We start from the raw sequence: 25228 nt of genomic DNA on the forward strand, positions 1-25228 counted from the left end.
TCCTCTAGTTCTACCACCTTCCTATCTCCGGAAAAAGTTAATTTGCGGATTAATACCTTTCAAATATTTGAACGTCTGTATCATATCACCTCTGCTTCTCCTTTCCTCCAAGGTATTCATGTTCAGGTCAGCAAGTCTCTCCTCGTATGGTTTGCAACGCAAATCCCATACCATTTTCGTAGCATTTCTTTGCACCGCTTCCAGTCTTTTTACATCTTTAGCAAGATATGGCCTCCAAAACTGAACACAATACTCCAAGTGGGGCCTCACTAACAACTTGTAGAGGGGCATCAACATCTCCTTTCTTCTGCTGGTTATGTCCCTCACTATGCAGCCTAGCATCCTTCTGGCCACGGCCGTCGCCTTGTCGCATTGTTTCTTCACCTTCAGATCCTCTGACACCAACACCCCAAGGTCTCTCTCCTGAGCTGAGCTTACTAATCTCTCCCCTCCTATCTGGTATCTGTCTTTTGGGTTTCTGCACCCCAAGTGCATCACTCTACACTTCTTGGCATTACATTTTAACTAGATATTCAAGAACTACCAGAATTAATTACACATTATCTCAGCAAAATATGTATGTTATATAATTTTTTAATATTTTTATTTTGCAGTGCTCAGTATTTGTTGTTGTGCTAATCTCATTTGTCACGGTAACAAATCAACTGGAAAACATCACAGCACATGCCTACCTCCCTTCTCCACCCTAATTAAATGCTGTAACTTATAAAATACGGGAACTGATATTATTGTCCACTTATCTCAGATCCATAAGGCTTATGGTGTGATAAAGATGAACGGTAGAGCCCTCGTAGTGACACTTAATCATCGTGATTTAAAACCAGTTCTGAAGAACTGCTAGACCCTCGACCATTCTTCTAACTTTCTCATCGTTTCCACTCCCTCCAGGGTATCCACTCTATTGGCTATTTTCGTGTCATCCGCAAAAAGGCACACCTTTCCTTCCAACCCTTCAGCAATATCTCCCATAAATATTTTAAACAGAATAGGCCCCAACACCGACCCCTGAGGAACTCCACTGCTCACCTTCCTTTCCTCTGAGCGGATTCCATTTACCACCACTCTCTGCCAACTGTCGGTCAACCAGTTTCTTATCCAGTTCACCACTTTCTGTCTTAAGTTCAACCCTTTCAGCTTATTCACAAGTCTTCTGTGGGAGACCGTATCAAAGGCTTTGCTGAAGTCCAAGTAGATTACATCTAGCGCATGTCCCTCATCCAGTTCTTTGGTCACCCAGTCAAAAAAGTCAATAAAATTCGTTTGGCAGGATTTTCCTTTGGTAAAGCCATATTGCCTCGGGTCCTGTAACCCATCGGTTTCTAGAAAGTTAACTATCCTTTCCTTCAGCAGCGACTCCATTATATTTCCTACCACTGACGTCAGACTTACCGGTCTGTAGTTTCCCATTTCTTCCCTGTCTCCACGTTTGTGAAGAGGGACCACATCCGCTCGTCTCCAATCTCCCTTCTCTAAAGATCTATTAAATAAATCTTTAAGAGGTCCCACCAGGACCTCTCTGAGCTCCTTCAGTATCCTGGGAGGTATCCCATCCGGCCCCATAGCTTTGTTCACCTTCAGGTTCTCCAGCTGTTTATAAAATCTTTCTTCCGTAAACGGCGCAGTATCCACTCCATTCCCAGGTGTTCCCTCGGCAGCCAACCACAGTCTTTCTCCAGGATTTTCCTCCACAAACACCAAAGAGAAATAATTGTTAAGCACATTCGCTTTATCTTCATCATTCTCCACATAGCCATTCTCATAACCTTTCAGTCTCGCAATTCCATTCCTATCTCTTCTCCTTTCTCCAATATATCTGAAAAAAGTCTTGTCACCTCTCTTTACATCTTTAGCCATTTTTTCTTCCGCTCGCACTTTTGCTAGCTGTATTTCCCTCTTCACTTCTTTCAGTTTAATCCGATAATCTTTTCCGTGATCCTCTCGTTGCATTCTTTTGTATTTCTTGAACAAAGCCTCTTTTGCTCTTATTTTTTCAGCTACTTGTTTGGAGAACCTTATAGGCTTCCTGCTTCTCTTGTTTTTGTTTACTTTCCTCACAAAAAGATTAGTTGCCATATTTATAGCAGCCTTTAGCTTGGACCACTGTTTTTCCACTTCACCTACGCCTTCCCACACCAACAGCTTCTTCTTCAAGTATTCCCCCATTTTATCAAAATCAGTATGTCTGAAATTCAGTACTTCAATTATTAAATCTAATTTTTATCACTTGGTAATTTTGCAGAGACTGCACTACAGACCTCATGGGATGTGTCCTTCTACAGCTGATGTGATCAGACTATTAAACATCACTAAACATTGGCATCTCCATTATACAATAATATCAACTTATTGAAGAACACATTTTTAGCTTTGTATGACATTTTCTCCACAGATGAACAGGGGAGATGTGGGCAGACATCATGGTGATGTCATTGATGGAAACAGTGTGCGGGTGCTCTCCTCCAGCTCAGAGAAGCCTTTGAGACTCCTCAGGACATGTATGAGTGTTCCCATATCAGCACCAGTGGTTTCTCTAGGCAGAAATATTTGGGGTGGCAACAGGTAAACAACCTAGGAATGGAGGGGGGGATTTAAGTGACATTTTTGTACATCATAGCCACTACCACATCAAACCCACCTTCTCCTACACTTTTATTTTTATTTGTATGAAGTCTTTATTAACAGTTCTGGCACAGAGGAAAAACAGAAACGAGCAACCATGTGTAACAAAAGAGTCTGCCAAGTTAAGCATATGCGAGAAATATGGGTAACAATACAAGGTCAAAACAGGGTTCCCTCTAGCCCCAACCAGGCAAAAAAGTTACCATATAGAACTTCAAAACTATTTAAAGACTTTACATAATAAGAAAAGTTAACCCTCAACTACTACCTCCTAGGCCCTCCCCCCTCTTCACAAACCCAGAAGGTGCAAACCCCCGCCCAGGTATAGTCCAACACAGTCCGAGCAAGGAAATTTCAAGCAGAACAGTGAGAAGTAAAAGGCGCCCAGATGACTTCCCATTTATGTATCTGATGTCTATGCTCTGCTATTAAGCGCTCCATTTCACAAAGGTACCACAGCTTATTGAGCCACTTCACCAGTGGAGGGACAGATTGTTGCTTCTAGTGTGCTGCTGTGAGCACTCAAGCAGCACACATGACGTCTCACACCAAAGTAGCTTGAGGAGATTTTAACCCTGGGACCTTCTTGGGAAAAAGGAAAAAAATTGGCGACCAAGGGATGGGGTGTCCCAACCACCTCTGTAATCTATATTCAACTGCTTTCCAAAAAGCACGAATTTTAACACAAGCCCACCACATGTGGCTCATTGTACCAATTTATCCACAACTCCTCCAACACATACCCGAAAAGCCCGGGTAAATGCGTCAAAGGCGAGCAGGTGTTAGGTACCAACGAAACAATACTTTTACAGCATTCTCTTTAAAAGGTACATAAAGAGACACCTTCGCCAGTGCCCTTTCCAATACCCCCTACTCATCCTCTCCTAACTCCAAGCCCAGCTTGTACGCCAATTCTGTCTATGCAATGTGTATGTTGGAGATTGTAAACACAAGTGTTTATACAAACAGGTGATCAAGCCTCTCATGGACTTGGAGTCCTCACACAGGTCCTCCAAAAAGGACTCTTCTCGTAGAATTGCAGAGCGAATAGTAGCAGAGGAAAGAAAATGGGATATCTGAAGGTAAGCATACCTATCTTTTGACACAAAAGGAAATTCCTCCTGTAAAGAGGGAAAAGTTAGAATGGAATCCTCGTTGAAAAATTGTCCCCAAGTCCTCTGACCCTCAGAATACCAGCAGGCAAAGATCCTCTGACCATTGTCAAGGGGGAAAAGAGCATTGAAGGCTATGGGTGAAAGATGTAACAAGATGCAGGCCTGACTAAGAAACAGACTATCCCAATAATGAAAGGTGGTGTAAATCAAAGGCCACAGCCCCTCCCCAAGATGTCTATGTTTACTTGGGAGCCACATAAGAGCACCCAGTGGCCTGGGGCCTAATGAAAACTGTTCCAAGTGTACCCAGATTTTGTAGGGCTGTGCCTGGTACCATTCTAAAGCTGCATGCGCTCGAGCTGCTGTGTAATACTAGTAAAGTTTGGGGATCCCCAAGCCCCCCCCCCCCTGCCTCTTGTCTTGGTACAGGAAAGATCTAGGTAAACGCGGAAGCCTACCCGACAAAATAACACGTATAACATGATCTTGTAGCTTAGAGAGAAACCCCCTGGACATCTTCAAGGGAAGAACTTGAGACAAGTCGAGTAAGCGGGGAAGGATATTCATCTTCACTGTAGTTATATGGCCAAACCAGGAGAGGGCTAGGTCTTCCCCAATGATCAAGATCTCCAATGATAGCTATAAGCAGGCCCGTATAGCTCGCTGAGAATAAATCAGAGAAGCGTGAGGTCAGGAGTACCCCCAGATAGCCCTGTGGCCCAACAGAAGGGAAAGGAGGCCTGCAATGAGTCCAATAGCTGCTTAGGTAAGGTAGCATTCAAGGCCTCCGATTTATTCATGTTGATTTTAAAACCAGATACAGCTAAGTACTCATTAATAACCTGCAAAAATTTAGGAAGTGAAGTTAATGGTCGAGTAATAAACATCAGTACATCGTCCACAAAAAAGGCCAGCTTATGATTTTGATTTGCAAAGTGGATACCTGAGATATCAGGATTCAAGTGCACTTTCAACGCGAAAGGTTCCATAACCAATCGCAAAGAGCTTTGGAGATAGAGGGCACCCCTGATGAGTACCTCTAAACAAGGAGAACACAGCAGAGTTTCCCCCATTTATTCTAACATAAGATTTAGGAGAGTTATAAAAGGCCTGAATCCAGCCACAAAGAGAAGGGCCTACCCTAAAGTGTTCCAAAACCCGATACATAAATGGCCAATGGAGCCTGTTGAAAGCCTTCTCTGCATCAAGACTAAAAAGGCACATAGGGATCTGGGCATGTCTAGATAAATATAACAGATCTACGGCTCTTCTAATGTTATCCATGGCTTGACGATGAGTTACAAACTCCAAATGGTCGGGGTGTATAAGAGATGGCAAAAACAATTGCAAGGCGATTTGCGAGTACCTTTGCTAGGATCTTAACATCTGCATTAAGAATGGAGATGGAGCAGTAAGAGGCACATTCAGTGCGGTCTTTATCTGGTTTTGGAACTACCGCAATCCAGGCCTCCATCATAGAATGTGGCAAGATTGCCCTGGTTCGGACTTGATTGAGTAAATCAGCAAGAAGAGGGGCCAACTCTGGGGCAAATGTCTTGTAAAATTTGTTAGGAAAGCTGTCTAACCCAGGTGACTTCTGGGCAGGGAGACCTTTAATAACCTTTTGAATCTCCAATGAAGTGACCGGCCTGTCCAGATCAGCTTGTTGTACAGGGGATAGTGAAGGCAGGTTGCAGAAAGCTAGGTATTCCGAAATAACCTCTTGAGTGGGCTGAATCTCCTGCAAGTATGATTGATAGAAAGTTTGGAAGCGCAGGCGTATCTGAGAGGATGTGTTCAGAGCATTGACCTTACCGTCCCGGATATGCACAATTGTGCGGTCAACCCTTTGTTTGCGCAATCTAAGGGCAAGGGTTCGTCCCGGTTTGTTAATAAATTCATAAGAACACGCTTTCTGCTGTTCCTGCACCAAACTTAATTGCTCTGAGTAAATGGCGTCTAGTTGGAGCCTAACGGCACGTAATTCCTGAATGGATTCAGGGGACCCCCTGGCCTTGTGATCAGCCTCCAAACGTTGAATTTTATCTAGATAGCTAGCGAGTTGCATCCTTTGGAGATGGGCACGCCTGCTGGCCAGTTGTAAAAAATATCCCCGAGCCACGGCCTTCATGGCGTCCCAAACTACATTCAAAGGAGGGCCTGAATCAATATTATGTTCCAAATACTCTTTTACCATTGCTCTGTAGCCTCCCACCACCTCCGCCTCCTGCAACAAGCGAGTGTTGAGAGTCTATCGCCTGTCTTTTTCCTTCATAAAAGAAGATAGTGAGACCCAAACCAGTGCATGATCTGATATACTGATATTACCAATACCAGCGTCCGGACCCCCTTCAACCAATCTAGAGTCCAGAAAGATATTATTAATGCGTGTGTAGGAGTCGTGTACAGGGGAATAGTAAAAATAGTCTGCAGGTGAGAGAGACGCCAAACGTCCAAAGATCCCAGAGAATGTATGAGGGAGCTCAGGGCAGAGTATATCTTAAAATCTACACCAGGAGACCCACAGGAACGATCAAGATCAGGGTTTAGCGTGGCGTTAAAATTACCGCCCATCACTAAGGTGTCTCGAAGAAATGGGGCCAGAGCCTCTCAAGCAAACGGGCATAGAAAACACCCTGGTGATCATTGGGTGCATATATGAAAGCCAAGGTGACATCCACCCCATCAATAGTAATATGTAAAAATAGGAAACACCCACCTGGGTAAGGTTACCATATGGCTCCAGAAAAAGGAGGACACATTGATCCAGCCCGGGTTTTGCTTCCATTGAAATCAATGGAAGTAAAACCCAGACTGGCTCAATCTGTCCTCCTTTTTCTGGAGCCATATGGTAACCCTACACCTGGGTCCCGTTTAATCTTAACAACCTGAACTGGCAGAGACGAATGTATCAATATAGCCACCCCGCAATTCTTAGAAGAATCAACAGGTGAGGCAAAGCAAGCAGTGGGGTAGCAAGGATGAGAGAGGAGCCTTTTGTGGACACGGTGAAGGTGTGTTTCCTGCAAAAATACAATATATGGTTTAAAGTGTATCAATTCTCTAAAAAGCTTTTGACGTTTCTGAGGCATATTTAAGCCTTTTACATTATAGGACAAGACTTTCAAATCAGCACTTATCTCCTGATGCTAAGTCCAAGTATAAGCAATACATATAAATCCAATTATTTCCTCCCCAGACCATGTTGGAACTTCTAGGACTCCAATAAGTAATGAAGCAGAAGAACTCCCCCCCCCCCCCCACACACACACACTACCACTACCACTACTACTACTATTTAACATTTATAAAGCGCTACCAGGGTTGCGCAGCGCTGTACAATTAACAAAGAAGGACAGTCCCTGCTCAAAGGAGCTTACAATCTAAAGGACAAAAAGTGCAGTCAATCAAGATTGAGGCAGTCTAGATTTCCTGGATAGAGGTACAATGGTTAGGTGCCGAAAGCGACATTTAAGAGGTGAGCTTTGAGCAAGGATTTGAAGATGGGTAGGGAGGTGGCTTGGCGTATGGGCTCAGGGAGTTTATTCCACGCATAGGGTGAGGCGAGGCAGAAAGGGCGGAGTCTGGAGTTGGAGGTGGTGAAGAAGGGTACTGAGAGGAGGGATTTGTCCTGTGAGCGGAGGTTACGGGTAGGAGCGTAAGGGGAGATGAGGGTAGAGAGGTAGTGAGGGGCTGCAGATTGAGTGCATTTGTAGGTTAGTAAGAGAAGCTTGAACTGTATGCGGTACCTGATCAGAAGCCAGTGAAGTGACTTGAGGAGAGGGGTGATATGAGCATATTGGTCTAGGCAGAAGATAAGACGGGCAGCAGAGTTCTGAACGGATTGAAGAGGGGATGGATGGTTAAGTGGGAGGCCAGTGAGGAGTAGGTTGCAGTAGTCAAGGCGAGAGGTAATGAGAGAGTGGATGAGAGTTCGGGTGGTGTGCTCAGAGAGGAAAGGGCGAATTTTGCTGATGTTATAGAGAAAGAAGCGACAGGTCTTGGCTGTCTGCTGGATATGCACAGAGAAGGAGAGGGAGGAGTCGAAGATGACTCCGAGGTTGCGGGCAGATGAGACGGGGAGGATGAGGGTGTTATCGACTGAGAGAGAGAGTGGAGGGAGAGGAGAAGTGGGTTTGGGTGGAAAGACAATGAGCTCGGTCTTGGACATGTTCAGTTTCAGGTGGCGGTTGGACATCCAGGCAGCAATGCTGGATAAGCAGGCCGATACTTTGGCCTGCGTTTCCGCAGTGATGTCTGGTGTGGAGAGATAAAGCTGGGTGTCGTCAGCATAAAGATGATATTGGAAACCATGAGATGAGATCAGTGAGCCCAGGGGTGTAGATTGAAAAAAGAAGGGGTCCAAGGACAGATCCCAAGACCATACCCATAACCCTCCCCAACCCACCCACTCAAGGTACACCAGACAGCAGGTATAAAAACCCCCTGAATGGGATATTGAGAAACTGACCCACTACACCCCAGGCAAACCCACCCACATACATCCTCACCCCCACACGCCATTCCCCATACACAAACTAATTAACACCCACCCATTGCCCCCCTACGTACTATCTCACCATGCAACCCCGTACAAAGTACCACGCACTCACACAACTAATTGTAGAGGTCGGCCCCCCCAAATGCCGCCCCCCCCCCGCAACATACACATCCCAAGTCCAAAGCTTATTCCATTCCACTCCCATACTACACAATTCAACCTGACTCAAACCCATTCACTAACGGGCAAATACCCGTCTACATACACACACTGGCACACCCAACCATCAGGTTGTGAAAGGGAAGTTTCCTCCTCCCCACATGAGTCATTCCATTATACTGGGGACATAAACAGTCCTGTCCACATATAAGAACCAAGTCATTGCTCCACCACCATTGCTGCACCTTTCTCCACATTCTTCTTAGGGATGCAGAAACCCTCTGCCAGCACTGAAGTTTGGCTTTTGTTGTGGGAGCTAGCATGGTCGGGTGGGTGGTGGACACAACCAGTCCTGCTGCGTGTAGAAGCTTCCAGGCACCCACCAGAGACTGCACCAAATGATGTTTACCCTGCAAATCCCCATCTATACTGAATCTGTTCTTTAGTTAAGATAGTCAAATCTGGCTTCATCAGCCTCCGTTGCTGCAGCGTGAATTGTGAGAGATCCTGGAAACAGCAATCCGAGAATCATTGTACTCCAAATTAGGGGTCTGTCGAGCACGGGAAAGTATAAGCTATCTGCAAATTTAACAAAACGTACAGTTATATCTCGTGGCTTGTTATCTGCACGCTGACCCAAGGATCGGTGAGCTCTTTCAATTTCAATCGGGGGTGAGCACGGTTCAGATTCCAGACTAGCAGAGAGGAGGCAAATTATGGCCGGGACATCCTCAGTTCGCCCACCTTCTGGTACACTTAGAAACCTGAGGTTTTTCCGATGACCCCTATTTTCCAGGTCGTCCAACTTATAAGATAACTCAGCATACTGCCTCCCCAGTTCTTGAATACTGGAGGTTTGGGTCGAAATCAAATCTGCATGCTCATCTAACTTCAGTTCGATATTATTATTATTAACATTTGTATAGCGCTACCAGACGCACGCAGCACTGAACATCTGACATAGAGAGAGTCCCTGCTCAATAGAGCTTACAATCTAAAAATAATACAGACAAGATAATTAAGGGTGAAGGAAGTACTGGGTGAGAAGGAACAAGGGGAGGTAATTGAGTAGTAGCTATCCTCTACTCTCCCCTCCAGCTTGTGGAGGTCCGTGCTTAATGTAGCTATGCAGTCCAAAATTTCCTCCTTAGAGGTTCTTATATCTGCTCATATCCTGGATAGAAGTTGCCGCAGCTCACTAGAGATACCCATTTTCGAGGGAGGCAGCTGCAACTCTGCTAGTGATAATGCGGAGTCTGAGTCAGAAGGGGAGAGCCGCACCGGTGACCCATGGCGCCCAGAGGCCTTACCTCCCGCTCATCTCGGCGAGTGATCAGTGTTCTTTTTCTATGAGGAAGTGGATTTACTCATAGTCCTCAGAGATCTGGAGGCCAACTCTGTTAAAGTTCAAAAGAAAAGCCAATGGAGTTGGATAAAGCCATATATTAGCGTGGCTGGTCAAGACTGAAGGAGCTAGACTGCCATATCGTGCAGTGATGTCACTTCCTCATCACCTTCTCCTACACTTTTTAATTAGCAATATAAGATATCATAGCACTCTAGGTGTAGCATGATATGATGAATTTCAGAGTTATACTGATTTTGCTGAAATCACATATATATAAAAATATTTGGCAGTTCTTTGAAAGTTACTTGCTCAGAAAACAGACCTGGCTCTACCCTCCCCCTGAAAACCAATGGTAGTCTGAAACAAAAAGACTATTAAGAGGACTACCAGTGTAACAAAGGTTGGCTAGGAAGATAATGAAAAGTAATCACCACCATTCTCCAAAGAACAGAATCTGTATACTGACAGCAATCACAGAGACTGGAGTTAACAAAGACATCACATCTACTTGAAACTACCAGACCACGACCACCTAATCTGACAAAAGAAAGCCCATCTACATGAAATTCACAGACAATGACTTTTTAAATCTTGTCAAGTATAGGTGTATACCACAGCAGATGGCCAACCAGGAACCCTTATGATGTAATTTAAACAGGTGACCAGCTACCTTAATCCATCTCAAAACCCAGATATAACCAGTTTTCAGCTATCCCTAAGTTTTCATTGGATCAAATACCCCCCACCTGATGCCTATGGCCCAACTGGAAATTATGAAAAAACAGAACCCTCTCAGTCTGCCATCTTTATTTTCCTTTACCGCTCTAGACCTTTACTGAATCTCTGTAAACTAGGCCAGGCTCCAGCAACAACTCTGCAACAAGTAGACATCTTTTCCAGCAAGGATCACCATAAAACCTCCTTCACACTCCAGCCAGCAGCAGAAAGAATACATCTGAGCCTCAATCAAAGACCATCTAACTACAGAGAAAAGAGCTGTCTCACCACTTCAGCCAGCAGCAGAAAGAATTAATCTGAGCCCCAATCACAGTGAGTTATTCTTAATCTAGCCTAATTAATAATTCAGACTAACAATATTTATCTTGTGGCACATTTCACTTGTGTAAAATCCCTAAAAACTGCCTTCTTACATTGTATTACCTGTATCGTAAATAAACATTGTTAGTAAAAATCTGGTCCTTATGTTCTGAGCACACTTCCTTAAATAATATAGAGAGCAAGTTAATGCAATTCCCCACATATATTCTTTTACATAAGAAACCCTCTCCACTCCAGCCATTTACAGCTACCAGGTAAAACCACCATAATTGGTAGCATCATTCAACAAATTCTTCTGTGTGAGAGTGAAATCTCTGCAGGACTGAACAAAATCTCAATATAAACCCTGCCTCTCCAGTTCTGTTTCACAGACTCCATATTACCAAACAATGGAGATCTATCCTCTTTACAACTCATCATACAAAAAATATTCAAATTGTGATTATCACCTCAGGAACAGTACACACCCCTTCCACTGCCAGACACTTTATTTAAAGCAGATGGGTTTTTCTTTGTATGGAGAACTCAGAGAAATTCTGGTGGGACTTCTTAAGGATTCATTTTATAGATCTCTGGAGATGAGACAGGTTTCATGAGATGGGAGACGACCAGATGTGATCCCTCTTCGCAAAAGTGGGGTCAGGAATCTCTCGACAGGAAAGTATACACAAGCATTCCACGAAGCTGGGGACGGAACAATTTACAACACAGGAAGGAAACAGGGAATAGCAAATAAAAGGGAAGGGAGAACTGGATCTTCACCAGCAAACTTCTTATGGAGTATTATAGGTCTGGTGGAATAGCCAAGTATATATGGCTAATTAAAATTTTTTAAAGGAGGATTCAGCTCTGATATCGCAAGGGAGGGAGTTCCAATGGAAGGGAGCAGTGAAATAAAATGCACAATGCCTAGTTGATTCAAGGATGGCCTGTTTAGGATTAGGGAGGAATAAACGAAAATCATTTTGGCCAAAAATATTCCACGTAGTAAAAAAGGAGGAAGGAGACCAAACAACAGCCGGCATGGTTAAAAAGTGAGGTGAAGGAAGTTATTAGAGCTAAAAGAAAATCCTTCAGAAAATTGAAGAAGTATCCGACTGAAAATAATAGGAAACAGCATAAGGAATGGCAAGTCAAATGCAAAGCACTTATAAGGAAGGCAAAGAGGGACTTTGAAAAAAAGATTGCATTGAAGGCAAAAACACACAGTAAAATTTTTTTTAGATATATTGAAAGCAAGAATCTTGCAAACGAATCGGTTGGACCGCTAGATGTCTGAGGGATAACAGGGGCACTCAGGGAAGACAAAGCCATAGCGCAGAGATTAAATGAATTCTTTGCTTCGGTCTTCACCGAGGAAGATTTGGGAGAGATACCGGTGCCAGAAATGGTACTCAAAGCTGACGAGTCAGAGAAACTGAATGAAATCTTTATAAACCAGGAGGATGTAATTGTAATGGCACAAAATTGAAGAGTAGCAAATCACCAAGACCGGATGGTATTTATCCCAGAGTAGTGATAGAATTGAAAAATGAACTTGCTGAACTATTGTTAATAATATGTAATTTATCTTTAAAATCAAGCATGGTACTGGAAGATTGGAGAGTGGCCAATGTAACGCCGATTTTTTAAAAGGGTTCCAGAGGTAATCCAGGAAATTATAGACCGGTAAGCCTGATGTTGGTGCTGGGCAAAATGGTAGAGACTATTATAAAGAACAAAATGACAGAGCATATTTGAAAGCATGGATTAATGAGACAAAGCCAACATGAATTTAGTGAAGGGGAACCTTGCCTCACCAATCTATTACATTTCTTTGAAGGGGTGAACAAATATGTGGATAAAGGTGAGCTGGTCGATATTGTGTACCTGGACTCTGGGCAAGTCACTTAACCCTCCATTGCCCCATGTAAGCCGCACTGAGCCTGCCATGAGTGGGAAAGAGCGGGGTACAAATGTAATAAAATTAAAAAAAAAAAAAAAGGAATTTGACAAAGTACCTCATGAAAGACTCCAGAGGAAATTGGAAAGTCATGGGATAGGAGGTAATGTTCTATTGTGGATTAAAAACTGGTTAAAAGGTAGAAAACAGAGTAGGGTTAAATGATCAGTATCCTCAATGGACAATGGAGCTCCCCATGGGATTGTGCTGGGACCATTGCTTTTAACGTATTTATAAGTGATCTAGAGATGAGAATAACTAGTGAGGTCATTATATTTGCTGAAGACACAAAGTTATTCAAAGTTGTAAAATCACAAGAGGATTGTGCAAAATTGCAAGAGGACCGTACGAGACGGGGAGACGGGGCATCCAAATGGCAGAAGATGTTTTATGTGAGCAAATGCAAAACGATGCATGTGGGAAAGAGGAACCCAAACTATAGATACGTGAAGCAAGGTTCCACATTAGGAGTCACTACCTAGGAAAAGGATCTATGTGTCATCATTGATGATACGTTGAAACCCTCTGCTCAGTATGCAGCGGCGGCTACGAAAGTAAATAGAATGTTAGGAATTATTAGGAAAGGAATGGAAAACAAAAATGAACATATTATGTTGCTCCATGGTGCGACCTGACATTGAATACTGTGTGCAGTTCTGGTCACCACATCTCAAAATATTTATCGCAAAATTAGAAACATTAGAGAGAAGGGCGACAAAAATGATAAAGGGGATGAGACAACTTCCCTATGAGGAAAGGCTAAAGAGGCTAGGGATCTTCAGCTTAGAGGAGAGACGATACAACAAGAGGTCTATAAAATACTGAGTGGAGTGGAATAGGTAGACATGAATTGCTTGTTTACTCTTTCCAAAAATACTAGGACTAGGGGCACGCAATGAAGCTGCTAAGTAGTACATTTAAAACAAGCCCTGGAAAAGATATTTATTCACTCAATATATAAAGTCTGGAATAGAATAAAATAAAACAAAGAAAAGAAAATAAGATGATACCTTTTTTATTGGACTAACTTAATACATTTTTTGATTAGCTTTTGAAGGTAGCCTATCTTCGTCTGATCCGACGAAGAAGGGCTACCTTCTAATCAAAATATGTATTAAGTTAGTCCAATAAAAAGGTATCATCTTATTTTTTTTCTTTGTTATATTTTATTCTACTTCTATTGATTACCTTTAAAAGTGGACTAACAAGGCTACCACATCTCTCTACTTAATTAAACTCTGGAATTAGTTGCCAGAGATTGTGGAAAAAACAGTTAGCTTAACAGGGTTTAAAAAAGGTTTGGATAATTTTCTAAAAGAAAAGTCCATAAATCATGATTACAATGGACTAGGGAAATCCACTGCTTATTTCTAGGATAAGCAGCATAAAACCTGTATTGCTGTTTTAGTATCTTCCCAGGTTCTTGTGACCTGGATTGGCCACTGTTGGAAACAGGATGCTGGACTTGATGGACCCTTGGTCTGTCCTAGTATGGCAGAGCTTATGTTCAAGGCTGTATTGTGTCAGCAAACTGACAACAGCTACATAGAAAAGGAAATTCATATTCTGTAGGTGAGATTGTCAGACTGAGTTACCTGCATAACTACAGCATCTTCTAAACTCTGAAATCAAACAGAGAAACACAACCGTCAGAGTTCAGAAAATCTTTAAGCAGCAGTGTGACGTACATGAGAAGAGAAACTTACCTAGTTCAGTACGAATAGACTCTACATAAAAATACAAAGTGATAAAAGTTAGAGTTCTGGGTTTCTAAAAACGTCCATAACACTATTTCTAATTTATGCTTATAAAACTGTTTTACCTACGGAAATATATAAAATTACCCCCACAGGGGTCAGAGTTTGATTACTGCTCAGTCTGTCTCTGCATATATTAATACACACTAAGGGGTGGATTCAGTAAATGGCAACCAAATCTGGGGGTAGAGAAAAATCATCACCGAGTGCTACTTTATAAAGGATGTGCTCCCCTTATAAAATAATGCTTAATCACAGATCTCGTACCTTACTTTGAGCACCAAAGTTGCCCCTGCTGAAACCTGGTGTAAATTCCGGCACCCAAGTTGGGTGCAAATCCCAGGAATTCTGCAATACTTCGCATCTTTATGTTCCTGACCCACCTGTGCCCATCTCATGGCCACAGCCCTTCTGAGTTGCACACCATAAGATTTGTGCACAGATCTTTATAGGGTAGCACTTAGCGAGATGCACGTACAAATCTAAAATGTTGTGAATTAACACCCATAATTGACTATTAGCACCCAATAATTGGCAGTAATAGGCTCATTAACCAATTTAATTGCCCATGCAACTCAGGCTGCACACAACTTTGGCTGTCATTTTTAGAGTATCTCCATAAATGTTACTTAGGAACAAGTGAGAAGAGATTATAGACACGCTGGTAATTTCTGGAGGAAAAGGTATTTTCAGAAAGCAGCAGGTGTATTTTTTCTAAGTAATTTTCCAAGGGAATAATCAAAGTCTGTCTTGGCTTTTGCTTTGATTAATGGCTCAAATCCTATGGGTTTCTAAAGGCATTTACACAGGTAAAGCAGTGCTTTATGTGCAGAAGTGGCCTATTACCTGCACATTTGACCTGTAACATTAGAATTCTGTAAAGAAAAGTAGGCAGTGACTTTCCTTGATGGTACAGACACCTAATATAGGTGAACAGATATAGAATTGCTCTAGGTAATTATGTAACATTAGCACCTACCCCTTATATGCAACATACACACGTTAGTTATAGAATTTTGGCATGGAGGTGCAAACATGCTGCCTGAACGGTTTACACACTATTCTACCTTAATAGTGTGTAATTGTAAGGTGGTGGGTGTATGCATAGGTGGAGTCTGGGCAGGTGCTCAATTACACACATATCTTATAGAACATTATAAGTTATGCACATATTTTCCACATTTAAAGGTGTGAGCAATTGCACCTACCCTATGGTATAATTGCATGCACCTGAATTATAGGCTCATGTTTTCACTGTTAGGCTGGTCTTCTATATAGGAAAGCAGGTGCCTGAGTTTCTTTATAGAATAGGTTCCTACCAAGTTTTTGCTTTGTTTTTGTTCAAAAGTTTTATTCAAGTTATGTAATCTAGGACATATACGTAAGAAGTCAAAGAAACAACAATAACAACAGGGAAACAGATTACAGGTTATATAGAGATAGCATAATCGAGTAATGGGGGCCCATACTTTGCAAAAGGTTGCAAGAGAGCTGTTCTTTTTCTCATATTTTACAGCTAAACAGACCTTGTCCACCACATATCGTAATCAAGTTCAGAGAGGTCTTTTCAGCAGTGGCATATCATCTCAATAGTTATTGGGCTCGTTTTCGAAAGAGAAGGACGCCCATCTTTTGACACAAATTGGAAGATGGACGTCCTCACAGAAACGTCCAAATCGGTATAATCGAAATCCGATTTTGGACGTCCCCAACTGCTTTCCGTCGCAAGGATGGCCAAAGTTCAAGGGGATGTGTCAGAGGGGTAGCGAAGGCGGGACTTGGGCGTGCCTAATACTTGGATGTCCTTCACCCATAATCGTAAAAAAGGACATCCCTGACAAACACTTGGACGTTTTCACCTGGTTGTGTTTTTCTTACAACTAAGGCACAAAAAGGTGCCCGAAATGACCAGATGACCACTGGAGAGAATCGTGGATGACCTCCCCTTAATCCCCCAGTGGTCACTAACCCCCTCCTACCCTCAAAAAATATTTTTCAAAATACTGATTGCCAGCCTCAGATGTCATACTCAGGTCCATCACAGCAGTATGCAGGTCCCTACAACAGTTTTAGTGGGTGCAGTGCACTTCAGGCAGGCGGACCCAGGCCCATACCCCCCCTACCTGTTACGTTCGTGGAGGAAACAGCGAGCCCTCCAAAACCCACCACAAACCCACTGTAAGGGATATTGTAGTGGTGTACAGTTGGGGGTAGTGGGTTTAGGGAGGGGGGGTTGGGGGGCTCAGCACACAAGGTAAGGGAGCTATATACCTGGCAGTAATTTATGAAGTCTTGTGCAGTGCTCCCTAGGGTGCCCGGTTGGTGTCCTGGCATGTCAGGGGGACCAGTGCACTAGAAATGCTGGCTCCTCCCACGACCAAATGGCTTGCAGTTGGTCATTTCTGAGATGGACGTCCTTGGTTTCGAAAATTGCCGAAAATCAGAAACATCCATGTCTAGGGACGTCCAAATCTAGGGACGACCAAATTTCAGGATTTGGACGTCCCTGACCATATTATCGAAACGAAAGATGGACGTCCATCTTGTTTTGAAAATATGGGTTTCCCCGCCCCTGGATTGGGACGTTTTGCGAGGACGTCCAAATCAAAACTTGGACGGCCCTTTCGAAAATGCCCCTCTATATGTAAAAGGATGTATAACAATTTGGCTTTATAGTCATCAAGCGTATTAGATAAATCAATGCCTCCAAGGATGAGGATCTTGAAAGATAAAGGCTTGGTTATGGTCAATAAAAGTCCAAACTGACTTCCAGTAAGTCTGAAGGAAAGAACAGTTGAACATAAGATGGTCCAGATTTCCAATATCAGATTGGCATGTCCAACATTTATTATCCATGTTCTTGGAGAGCTTGGATATCTAATTTGGCGTTCATAAGGCTATATGCAGTAGGAAAAACATGGTTTCTGAGTAAGCAGTAGATTTGGTGGATTTAGCAGAGGATACCCAGAAGCTTTGCCGCTGCTGTGACGAGAGTGACGTGTGTAAATCTTTTTCCCATACGACCTCAAGAGCAGAAGATGAGCAGAATTTACATTGCTTTAACAGTTTATAGCACTTGGAAGCTATTCTGGCACCTTTGCATAGTTGTGAGCATAAAAGCAGCTGCTGGGTTTAGCTTTAGTTAAAGTGCTAATGTCTAGTTTAGCAGATATACATTGAGTAAGTTGGAGCCATTGGAAATATAGGGGTGATGATAAATTAAACTTAGCTTGTAAAATATTGAAAGGAAACCATGTATTGTGCTCAAGTAATTGATATTAAATAGTATATGCCAGCTTTAATCCACACAGGCCAGTATACCAGCTTGTTATTTATTTTAAAATAAGGTTGTGCCATAGTGATATATGAGAAGTGATATAGTATGGTCATTCAACAAAGGTTTTTCACAGACTTAAAGGCTGCTTAGGCAGAAAACAACTATGGGTTTTGCTGTTGGGGTGGAGGTGAAGACCAAGGCAGGCTCGAGAGTGGAATGGAGTCCCATCCATAAAGGAGCACTACTTAAATCCCGCAAAATTATCCAATTAGAAGTCTGCTTTAATAAGAACACTAGGAGATAGTCATGGAAACTTGGAAACTTTGTATTCCCCCATGTGATTTAACGCATTTTAAGCACTTGGTGACAACACAAGGGGATTTGTTTAGCCACACGAATTTGATGAGTTAAATATTAGGGCTGAATAATATCGAGATCATGCTAAGTGTGTAATTAATTTTTGGAACAATCATCATTTTTATTGTGTTCATCCTTCCCCACCAAGATAGGCGGAGAGGGGACCATTTAGATGTTAGCTCATGGAGCAACCGATCAGCATTCAGTCGAACAGTATCCTCAATGTTTGGAGCAAATAATATAAACAATATTTTATATCATTAGGAGTCCATTTAAATTGGTGTTGCTCAACTGTATGTTTAAGAGTATGATTGTTTAATGGCAACAGTTCTGATTTGGAGGCATTCAGCTTATAACTTGATACAACCGCGTATTTAGCAATGACATCTAATATAGCTGGAATGGATGAAGGGGTGGTATAAATTAACACATCATCTGCATAAGCGGAGATCTCAGCAATAATTGTGCCCATTTCCACTCCATGAATTAGAGGGAAAGTTGAGGTAGAAATCAAGAGAGGTTCAATGGTGAAGTTAAGTAAGAAGGGAGATAATGGGAAACCCTGTCTAGTGCCTCTTGTGGGTTGGAAGGGGAGGACAGTATTCAGTTGATTTGTAATTTAATTGTAGGTGCAGAGTACAGAACTTTGATCATGTGAATGATGTCAGATGAGAAACCAAACCATCTCAGTATATGGAAAGGAAGGACCATTCAACACGATCAAAGGCTTTCTCTGTATCTAGTCCCAGAGCAACACAGGAATTGCTAGAGGAGTTAGTTTGCATTAATATATTATTAAAAAGAGATCACGTGATGCTTTGAGCTGCACAGACACATGCAGTTGTAGCTCTGGTCCCCAAAGATAATCTTTGCACTAATAACTTAATTCCCCCGATGATATTGGCATTAAGAATACAAATACAGCAGATTTACAGCATATGGACAAGTTTTTGGAAAAACCTATGGCTTCCACAATGAGCGGAGAAGGTATGGGGAGGATCAGACAATATGACGAAGTCTACCGTGGGAAATGCAGCAGCATTTTCTGAAGCGCAAATTGCACAGCTCACTTCAGCAATGGTGCAGGCTCTGGAACCTCAGTTGTCAACTATCTCTGGTCAAATCACCAAGGTGGAATCACTGCTGGAAGAAACTAATCGCCGAACAGACGAACTGAAGCACCGAATATCGGTGGCAGAGGATACCCTTAAGGAAATTAACATGCAACTCGCAGCACTACAAACCTCTTTAAAGCAGCAACTTCAATGATTAGAAGATCTTGAAAATCACTCCCGCAACAATAATTTGTGGTTTGTGGGACTCCCAGAGAATGTTCCTGAACAGCAGCTGGACGCACTGCTGGAGGAGTGGCTAAAAAAGGAGTTCTCCACACCAGAAGGCCTAGGGCCTGTTTGTCTTGAACGGGTGCATAGACTATTGAATTATATTGAAATCTAGTTTAGAATTTACATGTTCGTTTATTTCTTTAACAATTTTCTTACGTTGAGAAGCAGAGTAAGATATTATTATGGGAATTTTCGAAAGAGAAGGATGCCCATATTCCGACACAAATCGGGAGATGGGCGTCCTTCTCTCAAGGTTGCCCAAATCAGCATAATCGAAAGCTGATTTGGGGCATCCTCAACTGCTTTCTGTCATGGGGACGACAAAAATTCACGGGGGTGTGTCGGCACCATACCGAAGGCGGGACTGGGGCGTGATTTCGGCCACTAATGGAAAAAAGAAGGGCGTCCCTGACGAGCATTTGGCGACTTTACTTGGTCCATTTATTTTCACAACCAAGCCTAAAAAAGGTGCCCAAACTGACCAGATGACCACCAGAGGGAATCGGGGATGACTCACCTTACTCCCCCAGTGGTCACTAACCCCCTCTCACCCCCCAAAAAAATTTTAAAATATTTTTCCAGCCTCTATGCCAGCCTCAAATGTCACTCCCAGCTCCATCACAGCAGTATGCAGGTCCCTGGAGCAGTTTTTAGTGGGTGCAGTGCACTTCAGGCAGGCGGACCCAGGCCCATCCCCCCTACCTCTTACACTTGTGGTGGTAAATGTTAAGCTCTCCAACCCCCCCCAAAACCCACTGTACCCACATGTAGGTGCCCCTCTTCACCCCTTAGGGCTATGGTAGTGGTGTACAGTTGTGGGGAGTGGGTTTTGGCGGGGGGGGGGAGGGGGTTGGAGGGCTCAGCACTGAAGGTAAGGGACCTATGCACCTGGGAGCAATTTGTGAAGTCCACTGCAGTGCCCCCTAGGGTGCCCGGTTGGTGTCCTGGCATGTGAGGGGAACCCGTGCACTATGAATACTGGCTCCTCCCATGACCAAATAGCTTGGATTTGGTTGTTTTTGAGATGGGCGTCCTCGGGGACGACCATCTAAAAAACGACCTAAGGACGACCATCTCTAAGGTTGACCTAAATTTCATGATTTGGGCGTCCTCGACCGTATTATCAAAGCGAAAGATGGACGCCCATTTTGTTTCGATAATACGGGTTGCCCCACCCCTTTATGGGGCTATTCTGCGAGGATGCCCTCATGACAACTTGGGCACCCCATTCGATTATGCCCCTCTACGACACCTTTGATATATGCGTTGAAGGAATCCCATAATGTGATCCAAATTGTGTTTCCTGCCTTATTGAATTGAAAAAAACTCAATTGCCTTTTCAATGGTGGGTTTAAAATCAGTGTTATCTAACAATGATGCATTAAATCTCCATATTTTCTTAACTGTTATGTTTGTAGTTATATTGAGAGTTATAGATATGGGTGCATGATCTGATAAATATATTGTACCAATATTTGAGTTTGATACTGAACTAAGAAAAAATGTATTAATTAAAAAGAAATCTAATCGTGAATATGAGTTGTGTGGATTAGAGTAAAAGGTATATATTCATGTTCTAGTTTGTGTTGATAATTCCATATATCAATCAATGCGAGCTGTTTAATGATGTCATGAAGAGTGTTCCATGATTTTGTACTTTTATATGATATAGCAGACTTCCTATCTGTGGACGGATACAGAACTAGGTTAAAGTCACCTCCAATTATACATTTGCAGTGGCGTACCAAGGGGGGGGGGCGGTGGGGGCGGTCCGCCCCGGGTGCACGCCGCCGGGGAGGTGCCGCGCGCGCCTGTCCTTCGTTCGTTCCATGCTCCCTCTGCCCTGGAACAGGTTCCTGTTCCGGGGCAGAGGGAGCATGAAACGAACAAAGGACAGGCGCGCGCGGCACCCCCCCCCCCCCCCCGGCGGCATGCACCCGGGGGGGGGTTCTTTTGCGGGGGGGTGTCGCGCTGCATCCGGGGGGCGGGGCGCCACTGTACATTTGCTTAAACTTTCTTGAATACATAGATCAGCAATTATTTTAAAGAGGTCTGGATTATCTACATCTGAAGCATATATGTTAACAAGCGTTAAACATATGTCATTGATTTTTATATTAACTTTAACCCATCTTCCACTGGAGTCTGCCAAATGTGAAAGGAGAGAAAATGGGAGGTGAGACCAAATGGTTATAAGTTTAGCAGACTCACTTGTAGAAAGGTGGGTTTCCTGAAGTAAAAGGATGTCAGGTAAGTCTGTATTTGTTAATAATTGTAGCAATGATAAGATCAGTTGGCTGTAGTAATGTTGATATTGCATTTATAAATACCCTTAGCAGAATGGTAATATGAACAGTATACCAGATGAAAACACCTCTAGACACAAATGTGTTAACATAACTTACCATCATGCTGAACTTAACTAACAATTCCATGACGGTAAAGAAAAAATATGGGTTACTGAGGGGCTCTTTTACTAAGGCGCGAAGGCGCCAACGCCTGCCCAATGCATGTCAATTTTGAGTTACCACCTGGCTACCGCATGACTATTGCGGTAATTTCATTTTTGGTGCGCGTCCGCTACGTACATTTGAAAAATAATTTTTATTTTCTGCCATGCGTTAGCTACGCACGCCAAGTGTCATTTGACATGCATAGGTCATTACTGCCTGGTTACCATGTGAGACTTCACCGCTAGGTCAATGGCTGGCGGTAAGGTCTCAGATTCATAATGGACGTGCGACAATTTTCATTTTGCTGCACGTCCATTTTTGGCAAAAAAAAGGCATTTTTTGCAGTTGCCATGAAAAATGTTTCTGCGCACACCCAAAACACGCATATACTCTACCGCAGGCCATTTTTCAGCGCACCTTAGTAAAATGACCCCCAAGTAAGGTGATGCACTTCTCACTTCAGCTGATTCACTGATGTTATTTATCTTCATATATAATAGTTAATAGCATCCTATATTTATAGCAGTAATTAGAATTATACCTTGTATTCAATTAACATAATTGTTGAACTGTAGGCTAATTATGGTATAGTATAGTATATGCTTCTATGCTTCATTTTAGGAAGAATATTATGGAAACAATTATACATAATATAGCAACCAAGTGTGAATACACTGTTAAAAGATCAGCAGGTCAGCATAAGCATATTCAGACAAATCATTGCTGGATATAGGATTCTCTGTCCGTCCATCTGCACATAGCCAAATGATTGTAAATGTTAATTCACTAGTTTACATGATATAATATGACGAGGTGTGAAGGAACTCTTAAAAGTGACATGCAAAATCTAGAGAGACTGCTTACGGATGTATGTTGCATTCCCAAACGGGAGCAGCAGGAGGAGAAGGTTTATATAGCCGTCCCTTTCAAACGCAGTATAAATTCGAGCATGCCATATATAGATGGCAACTGGATTACTGCAAAGTAACTCGTCATGCCAGACTTAGAATGTTGTTGAGAGGCAGAAAGACAAGAAGGAATCCAAAGCTCCCATTAACAACAAAATAGTTAATACTCATAAAATCCATTCATGATGGTATGAGTGTTAACATGCAATTCTTAAGATATTTCTTGGAAGCTTGTCTGTTATAGCCATACATTAGACATTACTGTTTAAAATACTGCCATTAGTGATAAAAAATTATTTTTATACCTTCTATGTTAAAAGAAAATTCACTTATTAAATTTGTAAGATTAGGAAAAGAAGGAAATATATATCAATATAGAATCTTATATTAGCTTTCCTGTTGAAATGCCATTAGATGTAATAGATATATCATTCACAACAATATGTAGACAAAATTTATATTAATATCCATCTGTAGTTACAGACAAATGTTCATACGGCATCGATCGCAGTGGGGGAGAGATCTTCAATAAACGACACCATGGCGCTTGGATCTGTGAAATCCTTAGTGCGGTTGTTGATGGTGACACGCATACATGCTGGATATAATCGTGCATTTAGTTCTTTAAGTTTGAGATGAAATTCCAAAAATTGTTTACAAATTTTCACCGTGTTCTTGTAAAGTTCTGGTAAGAATTGAATTGTTGATCCGTCTCTTTTAATTGGAGCTCGTATCCGAGCGCACTGCATGATGGTAACCACGTATTCATTTCAGAGCACTCTATTATTATTATTAGTAGTAGTATAGCGCTACCAGACGCATGCAGCGCTGAACACCTGACACAGAGAGACAGTCCCAGCTCGATAGAGCTTACAATCTAAAAATACAGACAGACAAGACAATTAAGGGCAAGGAAAGTACTGGGTGAGAAGGAGCAAGGATAGGGGAATTGAGTAGTGGTTAGGAGCCAAAAGCAATGGTGAAAAGGTGGGTTTTTAGCATAGATTTGAAAACAGGTAGAGATGGAGCTAGGCGTACAGGCTCAGGAAGTCCATACCAGGCATAAGGTGCTGCGAGGGAAAAGGAACGAAGCCTGGAATTAGCAGTGGAGGAGAAGTGGGACGACAAGAGAGATTTGTCCAGCGAGCGGAGTTTACGGGGAGGAATGTAGGGAGAGATGAGAGAGGAGAGGTAATGGGGGGCTGCAGAATGGATGCATTTAAAGGTCAGTAAGAGAAGTTTGAACTGTACGCGGAAGCGGACAGGGAGCCAGTGAAGTGACTTGAGGAGTGAGCTAGTGTGGGTAAAACGATTTTGGCAGAAAATAAGTCGTGCCGCAGAATTTTGGACAGACTGGAGAGGAGATAGATGGCTGAGCGGACCAGTGAGAAGCAAATTGCAATAATCCAAGCGAGAGGTGACAAGGGTTTGGATAAGGGTTCTGGTAGCGTATTCAGAGAGGAAGGGGCAAATTTTGCTAATGTTGTAGACAAAGAAGTGACAGGATTTGGCCATCTGCTGGATGTTAGCGGAAAAGGAGAGGGAGGAATCAAAGATGACTCCTAGGTTGCGAGCAGATGAGACAGGGAGGATGAGGGTGCCATCTATTGAAAAAGAGAATGTGGGAGGGGCGAGGTGGGCTTGGGGGGAAAGACAATAAGCTCAGTTTTGGCCATGTTCAGTTTCAGGTGGCGGTGTGACATCCAGGCAGCTATGTCGGTCAAGCAGGCTGAAACTTTGGACTGGGTTTCAGCAGTAATGTCAGGTGTGGAGAGGTAGAGCTGAGTGTCATCGGCATAAAGATGGTACTGGAAACCGTGAGATGAGATCAAAGAGCACAGGGAAGAAGTGCAAATGGAAAAAAAGAAGGGGGCCAAGGACAGATCCCTGAGGAACTCCAACTGAGAGCGGGACAGGGGTGGAGGATGATCCACCAGAATATACTCTGAAGGTACGGTGGGAGAGATAAGAGGAGAACCAGGAAAGAACAGAGCCATGAAATCCAAACGAGGACAGTGTGGCAAGAAGAAGACTATGATCGATAGTGTCAAAAGCAGCGGATAGATCGAGCAGGATAAGGATGGAGTAATGGCCTTTAGATTTGGCGAGGAATAGATCATTACAGACTTTAGTGAGCGCTGTTTCAGTCGAATATAGAGGGCGAAAGCCGGATTGAAGCGGATCAAGGATGGTATGAGAGGAGAGAAAATCAAGGCAGCGACTGTGAACGGCACGCTCAAGTAACTTGGAGAGGAAGGGTAAGAGGGAGATGGGATGGTAGTTGGAAGGACAGGAAGGGTCCAATGATGGTTTTTTGAGGAGTGGTGTGACCACAGCATGTTTGAAGGCATCAGGGACAGTTGCAG

The 25228-nt window shown here is 42.9% G+C and overlaps 2 protein-coding genes across 4 annotated transcripts in view; both read right to left on the reverse strand.

The window, feature by feature from the left end:
• LOC115466338 (butyrophilin subfamily 1 member A1-like) overlaps positions 1–25228 on the reverse strand; it is a 1244786-nt gene that overhangs the window by 733490 nt on the left and 486068 nt on the right. The window lies entirely within an intron of this gene.
• LOC115466339 (butyrophilin subfamily 1 member A1-like) overlaps positions 1–25228 on the reverse strand; it is a 384019-nt gene that overhangs the window by 223553 nt on the left and 135238 nt on the right. For 2 of the 3 annotated variants that reach the window (XM_030197521.1, XM_030197520.1), the window contains 2 exons: positions 14471–14491; positions 14360–14386 (listed from right to left, as the gene is read on the reverse strand). The exons of the other annotated variant lie outside the window; for it this stretch is intronic. In XM_030197521.1, coding sequence (XP_030053381.1) covers positions 14360–14386; positions 14471–14491 — 48 coding nt within the window. The remainder of the gene's footprint in view (positions 1–14359; positions 14387–14470; positions 14492–25228) is intronic. 3 annotated transcript variants of the gene reach the window in all.

This window comes from Microcaecilia unicolor, chromosome 3 (assembly GCF_901765095.1).
Source record: "Microcaecilia unicolor chromosome 3, aMicUni1.1, whole genome shotgun sequence".
Taxonomy (NCBI): domain Eukaryota; kingdom Metazoa; phylum Chordata; class Amphibia; order Gymnophiona; family Siphonopidae; genus Microcaecilia; species Microcaecilia unicolor.